We start from the raw sequence: 16,811 nt of genomic DNA, 5'->3' as shown, positions 1-16,811 counted from the left end.
TGAGTGATCGAAAACAGAGAGTTGTTTTAAATGGAAAAAACTTCCAGATGGAAAAATGTTACGAGTGGAGTTCCTCAGGGTTCCGTTCTTGGGACACTTCTATTTATAGTATATATAAATTATATAGACCATGGACTAAAATTTATTGTTTCCAAATTTGCTGATACAAAAATGTGCAGAATGGCAAATGATCACTTAAATCAATTAGATATTCAAGAATATTTAGATCAATTACAGCAATGATCTGAAAAGTGTCTAATGAAATTTAACACACGTAAATGCAAGGTAATGCACATAGGTAAAAATAACAGTAAGTACGATTACAAATTATCTGGAAATTCGTTAACAAAAGTAAATAGTGAAAAGGATCTCGGCGTAATTACCAGTAGCGATCTCAAATCATCTAAGCAGTGTATTTCAGCCTCTGAGAAAGCAAATAAGATTCTAGGACTGATTGCACGATCTTTTGACTTCAAAGGTCCATCTGTCATTAACAAGCCATATAAATCGTTAGTTCGTCCACATTTGGAATATAACTGTTTCCGTATAGTCACCAAATCTCACTAAAGATGCCGATTGGAAAAAGTACAACGGCGAGCCACAAAACTGATTCCCAATATCAAAAATAAATCATACGAAAATCGTCTAAAACATATAAACTTGTTTCCCCTAAAAAATCGTAGACTCAGAGGCGACTCGATACAGGTCTTCAAGATTCTAATGGGAATTGACATCAAAAGTGACAAAATTTTCATAGTGAACAGAAATAATGGTCTCAAACTGTCAGGAAACAGATTTAATTTGGAAGTGGGTAGAAACAACTTCACCTACAGTGTAATTAATGAATGGAATAAACTTCCTGCAGAGGCAGTGCAATGTACTTCAGTTTGAAGCTTAAGATTCGTTTAGATAAACACCTAAGCAAGATGTTGTAATGCCTGCCATTTATTTTACATTATTTGTTATTATTTGTCTGTTTATTATTATTTGATTATCATTTATTATTCATCTGTCAATTTATTATTATTCAACATTACCTGTTTGTTTATTATTCAACTTAACCTATTTATTTATATGATTATTATTGTATCTTTTATTTATTTATTTGTTATTATATTTTTTGCATCCGACCTAGTTATGGACCAAAAGGTCGCCTATCGGCATGCTCCTCCTTTGTAACCCTCCATGTTCAGACAAAATAGTTACATTCTTGTTCATAAATATATTCAAAGAAGGCCAACAACAAGAGGGTGTTGTTCGTACGATGAATAGACGCTGAGGGGAATGACGCTCAGGGCCAACTACAGAGAGCGATGCCCAAATTTGGCGGGCGAATTTCCAGTTGTTAATTTGCACGAGTAATATGGTTTAATGACGAGGCAGAAGTTGAGGTAATTCTAGGTGGCTTCTGAGTTTGTTACTAATTATAAGAGAGTGACACATGATCCTAAATAACCTGATTTAAACTAACTAAAAACAAGAAGTGGCATCGTCGCTCGGGGGTCTGAATGCAGCGGGCTCTCCAACGAACAATCAAGATGAAAACAAATGGTGATATATAGGCAAAACTGCATCAACTATAACACAGAAAAAATACAAGCCACAAAACATAATATAGTAAATTAACAGAGACATTTCAGTTTTAACATTATAGCACCTTTGATTGGTGACTTCGAGCATGAGTTTACGAAGACATCTTGGGATGGTGAGGCATGAAAATTCTGACTAAAATCGAGGATACTTAAACCTAAGGTACTGTCAGTCAGCTAGCGGTAAACACTCACATCAAAATGCTGTGGAAAAGGGGGAATCATAAACTTTAGCTCTGAAAAGGGAACAAAATTATAAAAAGTAATCACTGGATGTGACTTCCAGTGCTCCCAGAGAGTGAAGGAAAAGTACGAGTAATAATTGAAAGAGCCGAAAAGAAACTAAAGAAATGGAAAGCAGTAAGTAGTGTGTCACAACGCCAAATTGTTATATATATATATATATATATATATATATATATATATATATATATATATATATATATATATATATATATATATAAGATATAGAATGTAAATATAGAATAAATAGTATGACAATATAAATCATAGAGTAGAAATAGGAAAATATATAAAAATATATAGAAAACCTAGACCTCCGCCCTTTATATCATGTTTGTTTACATATGACGTCAAAGCCCGTCAAGTATTGTGTTGCACTCTTTCATCTATTTGAGGAATTTGTTTTCGTAACTGATTTGTACAGGTCATACATGTGTGCCATCGATTTGAATTCGTAAGTGAAATCTTATAGTAGTAAAGGAGCTTAGTGTATGAATATCATGTTCGCATTTGACATTTGCTGCACTTCAATTCTCGTTTTGTAGTGTATTTGGCATTCTGAGCAGGGTTAAGTTTGTGAGTATATATCAGGATGTTTGCCAGTACCTCAAACAAATAGTAACATCAGTAACTATTTTGAAAATATTGAGAAGGTGAACATCTTTATATTTACCAAGGGGTAGGCTAGGTCAGGTCAGTTTAGGTCTCACAGTTGCAATTCTTACCTCTGTTATTGACTAGCTCATATCATGTAGTATTTTGAACTCAATATATAAGTATTACTAATTAATAGTAATGTTGGTAGTGTTAAAAAAAAAGGCAAAAATTTGGTATATCTAAGTGTTTGCCGGATTTACAGTTGTAATAATTCTTACCTATTTTATTGGCTAGCTCATATCATTCTGAGTATTTTGAGCCCCATATATATATATATCTATATACCAGAATAAGACAGATAACTAATTCAGAGGCACATACCTATTCCCACCCATTCCACTCCCCTCCACCACCCTTTCCACCCCTTCCACCATAGCTCCTCGTGCATGATGGGTCATTCCTTCATCCCACAAACTGTCCAGGGACAAATACAATGCAGCAAGGCACAGTACATCCACAACAAGGTCACTTCCCTTAATCAGCAACTCTGTCCCCTCATGCAGAACAAGAAAAGAGAAATCCCTTCGGGCTGCATCAAAATATCATCCACACATAAACACCACCTACCCCCCATCCCCCATCTCTCCCTTCTTTGCATAACAGTATCATCTATACACAGTAATTCTCCCCTCATCCCTATCTCCTACCATCTCCCTCCCCTGCTCAAGAGGCATTCCCCTATTGCTCTATGCTACCTTCACCCCATCCATTCATCTTATCCTCAGTCATTCCCTCAAGTTCACTCCTTCCACCTCTGCCTTCCATACCTCTTTTACTAATCTTCATCATTCATTCTCTCTGTGTCCAAACTATCTCAATAATCTTTCATCAGCCCAATCATTCATTCTCTCTGTGTCCAAACTATCCCAATAATCTTTCATCAGCTCTATCTCCCATCTTCTTTTCCACTCCCACTCTCCTCCTCACTTCGCTGTTTCTCATTCTATCCAATGTAGTAACCCCTGCCATAGTTCTCAGACATTTAATCTCAAACACGTTTAAACTCTTCCTCTCTTAAATTCCAAGTCTCTGCCTCAAACAATGCTGTCAGCACAATCACCCCTTCATATAATCTCCTCTTTGTAACCATTCCCAGTTGCCTATTTCTTACAACACTTATTAATCCTCCAAGGCATTTACTTATTTCTCTCAATCTACACTTTACCTCCATACTTATTTAATCTCAAATGCATTCAAATTCTTTCTCTCTTAAATTCTGCCCCAAACAATGCCATCAGCACAATCACCCCTTCATAGCTAAAATATGTGAAAAAGTGATCAAAAGTAGATGGGTTAAACACCTGGGAGAAAAATCTATACTAAACCCAAACCAATTTGGATTTAGACAAGGAAGATCATGTACAACAAACCTGATCTGCTTCTACCCGAGACTAGTAGATATAATAGAGGAGAGGGATGGATGGGCAGACTGTGCCTATCTGGACCTACAAAAGGCATTTGACAAAGTACCACACAAGAAATTAATAAGAAAAATTAGAATCAATAGGTAGTAATTAGAGACAAATACTCGAAATGGGAAGAAATGAAAAGTGGTGTTCCACAAGGGTCGGTGCCGGCTCCAATCATGTTTGCCATATACATAAATGACATGGATGAAGGAGTTGAATGTTATATGAATTTCTTCGCAGATGATGCAAAAATATTGAAGAAGGTAAGAACAGAAGAGAACTATGATTCTCGTAACACAGACAAAGCTGCAGAAATAATCCAGCCTTACCTTGACACACTCAACACATGCTATGATTCATTACAATCAGACCTGGACAAAATCTGGAAATGGACTCAAAAGTGGGAAGTGAACTTCAATATCAAGAAGTGTAGCATAATGGAGTTTGGAAAAAGTAAAAACAGAATTTCAAAAAATTATAAAATTGGTGAAGAAGAAATCAAGAAAGTGCATTTGGGAAGGGACCTTGGAGTAATAATCAGCAAAGACACGACACCGGATAAACATATAAACAAAATAATCGGAGAAACCTTCAACCTATTAAGGTCGATGAAAGTGGCATTTAATTACTTGGATGAAGAAATGATTAAAAAAAATATTAGTTACATTGATTAGACCAAAACTGGAATACGCAGCAACACTATGGACACCCAGTACTAAAAGGAATATAAGGAAACTAGAAAGAATATAGAGAGCAACGACACAGTTGGCACTAACTCTTTCCAAACTAACATACGAACAAAGATTATTAAAATTGGAACTACCAATACTGGAGCAGAGAAGAAAAAGAGGTGATCTACTGACTATATTTAAAATCATAAAAGGAATGGAAATCCTTGATAGGAATGATTTACTAAAAAATGACAATGGAAAAACAAGAGGTCATGAAAAGAAACTCAAAAAGGATAATTATAGAAGAGATCGAAAAAAAGAATAGCTTCCCACACAGAGTGCTGGATGTCTGGAATAACTTAGATAAAGAAACCGTGTGTGCAAATACTATTCAAGATTTTAATAAAAAACTTGATGCTGAAAGATAGAAAGATGGGTCACCACAAGCATAGCTCCTGTTCTGTGTAATACATACATACATATATCAGTGACTTTTTCCCCCTTATATGGGGGGTAGCAAAAAAGAAAAAGGCATAGAAACCACTCCCACCCATTCCATTCCCTACATATTCCACTCCCCTCCACCCTCTACCCTCCCTCTTATCTTGGCACCTCCTGAATGATGGGTCATCCCTGCATCCTGTCCACTGCCCTGGGTCAGAAGCAGTGTTGCAAGACACAGCACATCCACAGCAAGGCCACTTCATAAATTTGGCGACCCCCTCTCCGTTCCCTCATGCAGAAAAAGGAGAAGACAGGGAGAAATCCCTTCAGGCTGCATCAAATTTTTTCTCAAACATACTTCCTCACCCCTCATCCCCCACCCACTCCCCCTCATGCATCACAGCATCATCCATACACAACCCTTCTCCATTCACCCCTATCTTCTGTCCTCTCCCATCCTTCCTCAATAGACATTCCTCTCCATTGTAATGCCCCTTTCACCCCTTCCATCCATCTCATCCTAGGACGCCCCCTCATATTCACTCCTTCCATCTCTGCCTTCCACACTTCTTTTACTAATCTTTCTTCACTCATTCTTTCCATGTGTCCAAACCATCCTAATACTCTCTCATCAACCCTATCTCCCAGCTCCCTTTCCACCCCTGTTCTCCTCCTCACCTCCTCATTTCTCACTCTATCTAGTCTAGTAACCACTATCATACTTCTCAGATATTTCATCTCAAACACATTCAAACTCCTTCTCTCTTCCTCTCTTATGTTCCATGTTTCTGCCCCATACAGTGCTGTCGGCACAATCACTCCTTCATACAATCTCCTCTTAGCATCCATTCCCAAATGTCTATTCCTCATTACACCTTTTAATCCACCAAGGCACATACTCGCTTCTCTCAATCTACATTCCACCCCCACCCCCACTCCTCCCCTTCCCGCCACATTCGCACCCAAGTATCCAAAACCATCCACTTCCTCCAGTCTTTCACCCTTAATGCCTGCCGCCATTCTCCCCCCTTGTACATCTCATCACCTTACTTTCGCCCACACCCATCTTCAGCTTCCCTCTTTCACACATCTCACCAAACTCTGTCACTAACCTCCTCAATCCCTCCTCCGATCCTACCACAAGCGCAGCGTCATCAGCAAACAACAACTGGCCCACCTCCCACCCCTCTCCACACTTCTTCAACCATCTCCAACCCCTGACCCACTACCCTTGCATTCACCTCTCGCACCACCCCATCCATGTATAGATTGAACAGCCAGGGCAACATAACACATCCCTGACAAAGTCCCACCTCTGCCTCAAACCATTCACTCTCTCCATTTCTATTCCTAACACAAGCTCCACTATCGTAAAAACTCTTGACTGCTCTTAACAGCTTTCCTCCCATCCCACAACATCTGCAGCACCTCCCACAGTGCCTTCCTGTCTACCCTGTCATAAGCCTTTTCCAGATCCATAAAAGCCCAAAAGACATCCTCACCCCTTCCTACAGCCCTCTCACATATTTGTCTCACCACAAAAATCTGATCTACACAACCCCCACCTGTCCCAAAAACACACCGTTCCTCACCAAGCTCCCTCCGCCCCTCTCCCAATCCTCTCAGTCAAGACCCTCTCATAAGCCTTCCCAACCACACCCAACAAGCTGACCCCCCTAAAACCACCACACTCACACCCGTCCCCCCTTCCCCTGCAAAGCGGAACTACACAGGCACTCCTCCAGTCCTCCGGCATTCTACCCTCTCTCAAACAAACACCAAACAACCTCACCAGCCAGTCCACCATAACTGCACCTCCCTTCTTCAGACACTCTGCATGGCATCCATCCAGACCAGATGCCTTATTTGCTCTCGTCATCTAAACAGCTGTCCTCACGTCATCCCTCCCCATTTCTCCTCCATTTTCCCTACTCACCACTCTTACCCTCTTAGCGCTTCCCACTGCATCTACCTTTCCCTCCCCGTCTTCCTTCACATTCAGCAACTCCCCAAAACACTCTGCTCACCTTCCTCTCACTGCCCTCTCTTCCACCATCATCTCTCCACCTGCACCCCCTACCCCCTCTTCTCTACTTGATTCGCCTCCTATTCCTCTCTTAATTTCCTTCCAAAACATCTCCTTACTACTTTCAAAATCCTCTGTCATATCCCCACCCCTCTTCACATCTGCTCTCCTCTGTGCTTCCTTTATCTTATGCTTAACTTCCCTTCTCTTTACTTTGTACCTCTCATACGATTCCCTCGTTGTAATTTGTAGCCATTCTATGAATGCCTGCTTCTTCTCTTCTACACCCTTCTTTGCTTCCCCATCCCACCACTCACCACCCTTCCTTCTACTTCCTCCTACCCTCCTCGTTCCACACACCATCTTTGCACACCTTATGACTCCCTCCTTGAACCATCCCAATTCCTCCTCCACTCCTAGTTCGACTCTATCCTTCACTCCCTCCCACTCCTCAGCTTCTTCTTATACTCATTCTCCTTTTCTTTCTCATTTAAGCAGTTCACTCTAAGTACTTCCCTACCTTCTGCCCTTTTCCTCTTTCTCTACCTATTCTCCACTAGGTAAATATAAATACATACAATCTCCTCTTTGCAACCATTCCCAGTTGCCTATTTCTCATAACATTTTTCAATCCCCCAAGGCAGTTACTTGCTTCTCTCAATCTACAATTTACCTCCACCTCCATTCCTCCCTTTCCTGCCACATGCAACCACAAATACCTAAAGCTGTCCACTTCCTCCAGCCTCTCTCCTCTTAGACTTACTTCCAACTCGCTGCCATCCTCTCCCCTTGTACATCACATCACCTTGCTTTTACCCACATTTACTTTCAATTTTCCCCTATCACATACCTTTCCAAACTCCATCACTAACTACCATAATCCCTCCTCTGACCCTGGCACAAGCACAGTGCCCCCAGCAAACAACAAATGGCTCACCTCCCACATCTCTCTATTTTCTTTAAAAATCTCCAACCCCCTGCCCATTAGTCTCACCTTTACCTCCCGCACCACTTTGTCCATTTAGACATTGAACAACCATGGTGACTGCACTCAACAAACTGATCCCTCTGAAACCACTACACTCACATTTATCCCCTTTTCCATTGTAAAGCAGAACTATGTAGGCACTCCTCCAGTCCTGTGGCACTCTACTCTCCCTTAGACACACATTAAATAACCTCACCAGCCCACTATTACTGTATATACCTTCTTCAAACACTCTGCATGACACCCATCTAATCCAGGAGCCTCATCTGTTCTCATCATTTTCAGAACTACTTGCGCCCTATCTTTTCTTATTTCTCCTCCATTTTCCTCTCCCATAACCATCATTTTCCTAGCACCTTCCACTATTATCACAAATCCTTTCCTATCCTCCTCCACATTCAACATATCTCTGAAATACTCTGCCCATCTTCCCCTTCATTTTCATTAAGATATGTCCATCTGCACTTTTCAACCAAGCACACTCCATTATTTGTAGTCATACTCACAGATACAGAAGTCTTCAGGAAATAGGCCAAAAAATTGTTCATCCTGTGTATCCAGCTCTTCATTATTCTCTTGTTGTTTTGGGTTGGTTTTTCTTAGATTTTCTCTATAATTATATTCCTGGTCCTGAGTTTTACATTTTTTATCTAATTTTTTCTCAAAACATTTCACATTTTCTGAGATTATTGTAGAGCTTTTTTAGCCTATCCCATCCATATACTACTATTACAAAACGAATATTTTTTAATGTTCAATTGTGTTCCTTAAGAATTTTATTGTTGTGTCCTCTTGTACCAGCCATGTTCCCCTACATCTTGAAGACATCTCTCCAACATTCCTTATCATAAATTTAATAACAATCTTGAAAATCTCTATCATATCCCCTTGGGAGCATCTACATTCAAGAGATGGTAGCTTCAACTTGTGTAACCTTTCTTCATATGATAAACCTTTTATTGAATGTACTAATTTATTGGCTGTGTTATACATTTTCTAAAGCTTCAGTGTCTCATTTTATAATGGTGCCACACCTGATTTGCATATTCCAGTAGCAGTCTCACAGTGCAATAAAAAGAGATTAAACATTTGCTCATTTAAATATATGAATGTTCTGATTAACTCCAATGAGTCGGTTGGCTTTATTGATTCCCTCTGCCATATGCTCCAACAAACTTAGATCATAGTCAGTTATGACACCCAAGTCCTTTTCAGATGATGCCTCTATCATGTTATCATATATAGTGTATATAAAGGGTTCCACCTCAGTTTTACCCATATGCATATATATACATTTTTGTGGGTGAAATTTTAACAGCCACTTCTCTGACCATTTCTCCATTTTTACAATATCTTCATGCAATTTTATATAGTCCTCTTTGTTTTTTTTATTCTTCAAAATGATTTGTTACTGTCATTGTACAGAAATATCATGCTGTCATTTTCAACTTCATCTGGTAGATCATTTATGAATAAGACAAATAATGAGGGTCCCAGGAGAGAACCCTGGGGCACACCACTAATAATGTCTTCCCATTCTGATGTCTCTCCATTAATTACTACGCTTTGCTTTCCGTTACTCAGGAATGACACAATCCATTCAATATAGTCAGGACCAATGTTATAATATCTTTCACAATAAGCCATCTATATGCTGCTTTATCAAAAGGTTTGATAAAATCACAGTAGGTCACATCAACAGGAAATTCTTCATCTTATTCATCTTATCCAGAACTTTTATAAGTTGGAATACAGTACTCCTACCACATATGAATCCAAAATGTTTCATACTAATGATTTTGTTTTTTCATGTGACCAATATATGCTCTTGTACTATAGGGTTTTTTATTTTAGAAATTGCCTTAGTGAGGCTAACCAGCTTGTAGTTTCTGGGATCATTCATGTCCCCTTTTTTGAATATTATGATAATGTTTACCACTTTCCAATCCTCAGGTATCTTATGAGCAGTGAAAGACAGATTTGAATAACATTTTTAATAGATTAGCCATCAGTTCTTCAGCTTCCTGATCACCTGAGGATGTAAACCATCTGCATCAGATTTGTTCCTCTTCAACTTTTTTATAATTTTCTTAATGGAGCATTCAGTAATTTCTATGTTATTTGCGTCTATGACCTCTGCAGTTACGACGCCAGATAACCTTTAATCAATCAATCAATTTTCTATGTTATTTAGATATGGGGAACGTCTTCTTTGTATCAGATATGTTTTTCTTTAGTTTCCTGGTGAAGACCCTGCCATAAAAATCAGACAGCACTTTTCTTTGTCACTCTCTATCTGTCTCATTCTTTCCCCATTCACATACAATGCAGGAATACTGGATATATTTCTAGTTTTGGACTGTACATATGTAAAAAAAAAAAGTTTTAACATTTCTGGTAATGTCTCTCTCTTTACTTTTCATTTCTTTCCGTGTTGCACTTCGTACTTGGTTATTAACCCCTTCCATACGGTGGTGCCTACGTAGGCGTCATGAGGAGCAAGTGGGTATATGAGGATGCCGATGTTGGCGTCTTGATTATATTTATTGTAGTCGTCCCTGCATGACCCACATACTCTGTAAATTGGCTTCATCATATTTTCTATGGTTATCAAAATTCATGGGTGAAAGAGAACGAGCGATAGAGCAGTGACTTTATTTTTTATAATTTGAGTATTATGACTCAACATCGCACGTCTGGTAGCTAATGCTACCAGACGTGCGATGTGGCCCGTATTGAAGGGGTTAACCTGTCTGTATTCTTCCTGTACCTCCATATATTCTCTGGACACTTCTCATCTGTATCTCATCCTTTTCAGCCTTTCCTACAACCTTTGTTTTCTTTTTATTTTGGTCCCCGATTTTCTGTTCATTGGTAGATCCTAGTTTCTCCTCTTTCTGAGTCTCCTACAAATTGTGTATACAATACTTCACTAATTCCATCAATTGATTATTTATTTACCTTAGTTCATTTCTGTTTCATCAGGATTTAAATAATTTTTCCAGTCAATATTCAGTTTTTCTCTGAACTTATTAGAATCACCTTTTTTATACATTTATACCATCTTTTTGTTTTTCCTCATGTGAGGTTCCAAGTAACATTCACATTTCAGGCATACGTGATCACTCTTTCCCTGTGGACTGGATATCTCTATATCATTCACTAAAAGTTCACTTATATATACGGTATATACACTCGACCCTTATTAATCCAGATTTTGGTTTATCCGGACAGTGTCTGACTAATCAAATAAGTCCGGACAAAAAAAAAAAAAAAAAAAAAAAAAAAAAACAAACGATGTGTGCCTTGCATACTGCATGAAATGCCCAATATGCAACAGCAGGCAGGTATAAACAAGTCTGGCCAATGCTTGTAATAAGACTTGAGTATGAAATGGCTTGTGTATGAAACATCCAGTATCCTATTACAGTGTATTACTACATATTCTCAGAGTTGGATATCAGTCATACAATTACATTTTTTTTTTTCCAGGATGAGAATACCTATCATCATTTCTTTGGAAGAGTTATCCATAGATTCCATGTGTGTCATACTATGATAAGGATCTGGTGTGACATCTATGGCACAGCTATATCATGAGTCATCTTGGATATCATGTAATGACCCACACTATAGAGAAGCCTTCCAAGTGTGACCTGTGTGATTCTGCTTTCTCACATAAAGGGTTTTCTCACAAAGCATATGAGGACCTACACAGGAGAGAAGCCTTTTCAGTGTGACCTGTGCAGTTCTGCTTTCTCACAAAAGAATCATCTCACAACACATATGAGGACCCACACAGGAGAGAAGCCTTTCCAGTGTGACCTGTGCAATTTTGTTTTCTCACAAAAGAGTCATCTCACAAAGCATATGAGGACCCACACAGGAGACAAGCCTTTCAAATGTGACCTGTGCAATGGAGCTTTCTCACAAAAGACATACGACTCACACTGGAGAGAAGCCATTCCAGTGTGGCCTGTGCAATAAAGCTTTCATGCAAAAGCATGAACTCAAAAAACACATGATGATCCACACAGGAGAGAAGCCTTTCCAGTGTGACCTCTGTGACTCTGCTTTCACAATAAAGAAAATCCTCACAAAGCATAGGAGGATCCACTCAGGAGAGAAGCCTTTCCAGTGTGCCCTGTGCAATTCTGCTTTCTCAGAAAAGGGTTATCTCACAAGACATATGAGGACCCACACAGGAGAGAAGCCTTTCCAGTGTGACCTTTGTGATTTTGCTTTCTCACAAAAGAGTAATCTCACAGAGCATATGAGGACCCACACAGGAGAGAAGCCTTTCCAGTGTAACCTTTGTGATACTGCTTTCTCACAAAAAGGTAGTCTCACAATGCATATGAGGACCCACACAGGAGAGAAGCCTTTCCAGTGTGACCTGTGCAATTCTACTTTCTCACAAAAGGGTAACCTCACAAAGCATATGAGGAACCACACAGGAGAGAAGCCTTTCCAGTGTGACATGTGTGATTCTGCTTTCTTACAAAAGGGTCATCTCACAAGGCATTTGAGGACTCACACAGGAGAGAAGCCTTTCAAATGTGACCTGTGCAATGGAGCTTTCTCACAAAAATCTTATCTCAATTTACATATGATGACCCACACTGGAGAGAAGCCCTTCCAGTGTGGCCTGTGCAATAAAGGTTTCATACAAAAGTATGAACTCAAAATTCACATGATGATCCACACAGGAGAGAAGCCTTTCCAGTGTGACCTCTGCGACTCTGCTTTCACAATAAAGAAATCCCTCACAGAGCATAGGAGGACCCACACGGGGGAGAAGCCTTTCCAGTGTGCCCTGTGCAATTCTGCTTTCTCAGTAAAGGCTTATCTCACAAGACATATGAGGACCCACACAGGAGAGAAGCCTTTCCAGTGCGACCTTTGTGATTCTGCTTTCTCACAAAAGAGTAATCTCACAGATCATATGAGGACCCACACAGGAGAGAAGCCTTTCCAGTGTAACCTTTGTGATTCTACTTTCTCACAAAAGAGTAGTCTCGCAACTCATATTAGGACCCACACAGGAGAGAAGCCTTTCCAGTGTGACTTGTGCAATTCTACTTTCTCACAAAAGAGTAGTCTCACAAAGCATATGAGGAACCACACAGGAGAGAAGTCTTTGTAGTGTGATCTGTGCAATTTTGCCTTCTTAACAAGGGTTGCTCATGCAGTGTATGAGGACCCTCACAGGAGAGAAGCCTTTCCAGTGTGACCAGTGTGACTCTGCTTTCTCACCAAAGATTATCTCACAAAATATATGAGACCCATCCAGCATGACCTATGCAATGCAGCTTTCTTACAAAAGAATCACCTCAAATATTAGGTGATGACCCACACAGGAGAGTAGTCTTTCCAGTGTGACCTGTGCGATTCAGCATTCTCACATAAGAGGAGGTCTCTCAATTAGCACATTGTGACTCACACTGGTAAGAAACCATTCCAGTGTGATCTCTGCAGTGAACACTGTTCCCTGTAAGCTGTGCACCTGTGTGTGCACAAGTATGTCTTTCAACTAGTGCACAAAGGGGAAAATGTGCACATGCAAGGTGTTCAAATTCAAATGTTTTAAAGAAATAGATATATAATTTCATAATGAGGAATTCAAAATAAAAGAAAGATGTGATTTTGAGAATCAATGACTTTTGAAATATAAGTATATAGTTTAATTGTTTCACATGTAGTTATGAGATCATTTGTACTCTGGTCGTTATTCATCATGAGTATTTGTTCAGTCAAGTGACATAAATCAAGAAGCATGTAATCAATTTTGCCCCCTCAAATTGAATACTTCTGATGGCCTCATAACTCTGAATTCTTGATACAATTATAATTTTTTTATGTATCAAATTCTATTTGGAAAAAAAATAAAATCAGTAGAGTTTCCTCTTGAGATCTAATATGAGCAAAGAAGATACTGACAAAAAAAAAGGCTACTGGAAGAGCTTTGGATAAGTAGAAATACTAAGACACGCACAGCATTGAAACAAAGCCAAAGCAAAGATCAGAAGCTGTTGGAATGGCCCATCATGTCTCTCTACTTGACTTTAATTGAAAGGAAAACAAAACAAGGTGACATGTCAAATTCAAAGGAAAATAATTGTGTGAAGTAAAAGCAAACTGCTAGTAAATAGCTGGATGAAATATTGAAAATTGCTACACCCATTTACAGGACATTCCCTGAGGATAATGTACAAGAATGGTCAGTGATTGATATCTATTCTATTTCACATTATGATTTCTCATATAGTAGTGAAAATGTTAATGCCCTTTGTCTTGAATATCATGATTTTTCTGGGTGATGTTACAGAAATTATAGTTTAATGATTTCAAATTTGCTGTGCACAAAAGAAATAAAATCCTAAGTTGTATAAAATTTTAGACAAATGGTGGTACTTGGTCTTCAGAATGAACAGTTCTGTGATTAGGAAAAAGTAGATGGATATTGGAGGAACCTTCTTTGTGTGTAGTGCACACTTTGAGACTTGGCTCCAGAGGATTTTTCAAGTATATCCATAGAGATATTTGGTGATTTTATTGGCTCCAGGAGCCAAGGGCAACCGCCTACTGAGACTATGAGGGGAATGAGCACTGTCACTAACAGGGTAACTTTTCCCCATGGTAACCACTCATTTTGAAAAGTGGTTCCTCATGATTTGAAAGTTATCCCCACAATTCATCCCAGCCCAGACACCCAACCATCCAGCACATGACAACCTCATAAGGTGGTCCCTCTGGTGGGGGTCACTGTTGCCCCACACAGACAGCCTAGCTCCAGGAACCATTTTGTCTGGTCCCTCATTGGCGACCTTGCTAGCATGGGTGGGCCTTTCCCCCCCTAAGGAAGAACTGGCTCTGAAGTCCCCTCTTGCCTCACTTGCTAGGTCATAGGAACACACAAAACCCCCTTCCCCTCACCACCACAACAGGGTGGTTCCCATTGGGGGCCACAACTAGGTGAATGTGAGACCAATGAAAGGGTGTATGCTTTGACTCTGCTATCTCCCTTATAGGGAGAAAGGGCCCAAAAGGTACACTGGTTGGAAAGTAGCTCATGTTGGAGTTGATATGGCAACTGTGTGTTTACATTGTAGTGAGATAGTATAAATGGGTCAGAGTAAACTCCATAATAATAACTGGTTTACCATTTTTATAATTTCCTCCATATTAAGTTTATATGTTTTTTTTTATAGATATTATGAAATAAATAATCAGTGACCAATATTAGTAACAGTCAAGTGGTGGTTGGTGGCAAGTAGTGAGGCTAGACATGAAAAGTATCATTTCGGCATGGAAGTGTCATTGGGATGGGGGGACACTGGAATGTGTGTCACCTACCACCACTTGACTGCTGTTAATATTCATCACTGATTATCTATTTGGTTCTATCAATATCACATCTATTCACACATCATATCAACTTCATAAATAAAGTGGAAATTCTGATAACGATAAACTAGTCTTTATGATGGTGGGTGCTCCAACCCATTCATACTGTTTCACTACATCAGTGGTTCCCAAACTTTTTTCTGTCATTTCCCCCCTGCACCCAGTTCAACCATCCAGATTTCCCCCTTCATGTGTATGAAGAAAAGAGTAGTTAAACCACACTGTGACTATTTACTAATTTATTTTTCAAATGTACATATATACTGATAAACAGGCATTCTCTCTCTCTCAGACATGAGAAAATTCAACTGAGATTTTTTTAGTTAGTAGGTAGTGTAATTATTTCCCCCCTGGTAGGTTCAAATTTCCCCCAGTTTGGGAACCACTGCACTACATTGTAAACAAACACATGGTTTGCCAGATCAAGCCCTTGACACAAGCCACCGTCTAACCAGTGTACTGAATATAATTGCTGATGATAATGCATCTGTCTATACTATTATTATGTTGTATAAAGTGTTCATATGGGAAGTGTCCATTTGAAATGCAGTGATGCGGGAAGCGTCATATTACTAACCCCCCTACGTTTATGTCTGCCATGAATATATGTATTACGTATATTGCTTATTTTGTTTTGAGTAGGTAATTGTATATCATGAATCAGTAAACCAACTTATGAATTAGGACTTTCTTTAGATTCCTTTTTACCATGATAATGCATCTGTTTGTACTATTATTGTTCTTGTATAAAGTGTTCATATGGGAAGTTTCCATTTGAAAAGCAGTAATGTGGGAAGCATTATATTACTAACCCCCCTACGTTTATGTCTGCCATGAATATATGTATTACGTATATTGCATATTTTGTTTTGAATAGGTAATTATATATCATAAATCAGTAAACCAACTTATAAATTAGCATTCTCTTTAATTTTCTTTTTACCCTGAATTTTGTAAAAATAAGCAACAGTTCAACAGCTTTAACTGTGGGAATGGAATTAAATTGTCTGCTCAATCATGAAATACAACATAATGGATAAATATATATATAATACATATATATATATGTAATTTTTTTTGGGGGGGATGGTGCCAGCGAAGCGCAAATACCATCTTGTGACTACCAATCAGAACAATATTGATGAACATACTTTTCCTAATCAAATAGTATTATATACATTTGAATAATTGTCATCCTTATCCGTGGCTTTCAGGACTGGACACAATTTTATAAAGGCATAATATACATCTCGCCCTTCCATTCTGTAATCAATAGCACATCCACAGCAAGGCTGCTTCATTGAATCGGCGACCCCCCCTCTCCATCCCCTCATGCAGAAAAGGAGAAGTCCCTTCAGGCTGCATCAAATTATTCTC

At 39.0% G+C, this 16,811-nt stretch overlaps 1 protein-coding gene across 3 annotated transcripts; it reads left to right on the top strand.

Annotated features, from left to right (window-relative positions):
- Positions 1-1,691: 1,691 nt before the first annotated feature.
- Positions 1,692-16,352, top strand: LOC143031786 (uncharacterized). 3 transcript variants are annotated; one of them, XM_076196056.1, is made up of 2 exons: positions 1,692-1,752; positions 11,520-16,352. In XM_076196056.1, exon 2 carries the CDS (start codon positions 11,944-11,946, stop codon positions 13,171-13,173), a length of 1,230 nt encoding a protein of 409 aa, XP_076052171.1. In that variant the 5' UTR covers positions 1,692-1,752; positions 11,520-11,943; the 3' UTR covers positions 13,174-16,352. The 3 variants fall into 3 exon arrangements, with proteins under 3 accessions (XP_076052171.1, XP_076052172.1, XP_076052170.1); XM_076196057.1 differs by lacking the exon at positions 1,692-1,752 and adding an exon at positions 1,777-1,949; XM_076196055.1 differs by lacking the exon at positions 1,692-1,752 and adding an exon at positions 2,182-2,286.
- Positions 16,353-16,811: the final 459 nt, after the last annotated feature.

This window comes from Oratosquilla oratoria, chromosome 12, assembly GCF_046742065.1.
Source record: "Oratosquilla oratoria isolate Oo_2021 chromosome 12, ASM4674206v1, whole genome shotgun sequence".
Classification (NCBI taxonomy): domain Eukaryota; kingdom Metazoa; phylum Arthropoda; class Malacostraca; order Stomatopoda; family Squillidae; genus Oratosquilla; species Oratosquilla oratoria.
The sequence above is the reverse complement of the archived record's forward strand: the minus strand, read 5'-3'. Positions and strand labels throughout refer to the sequence as shown.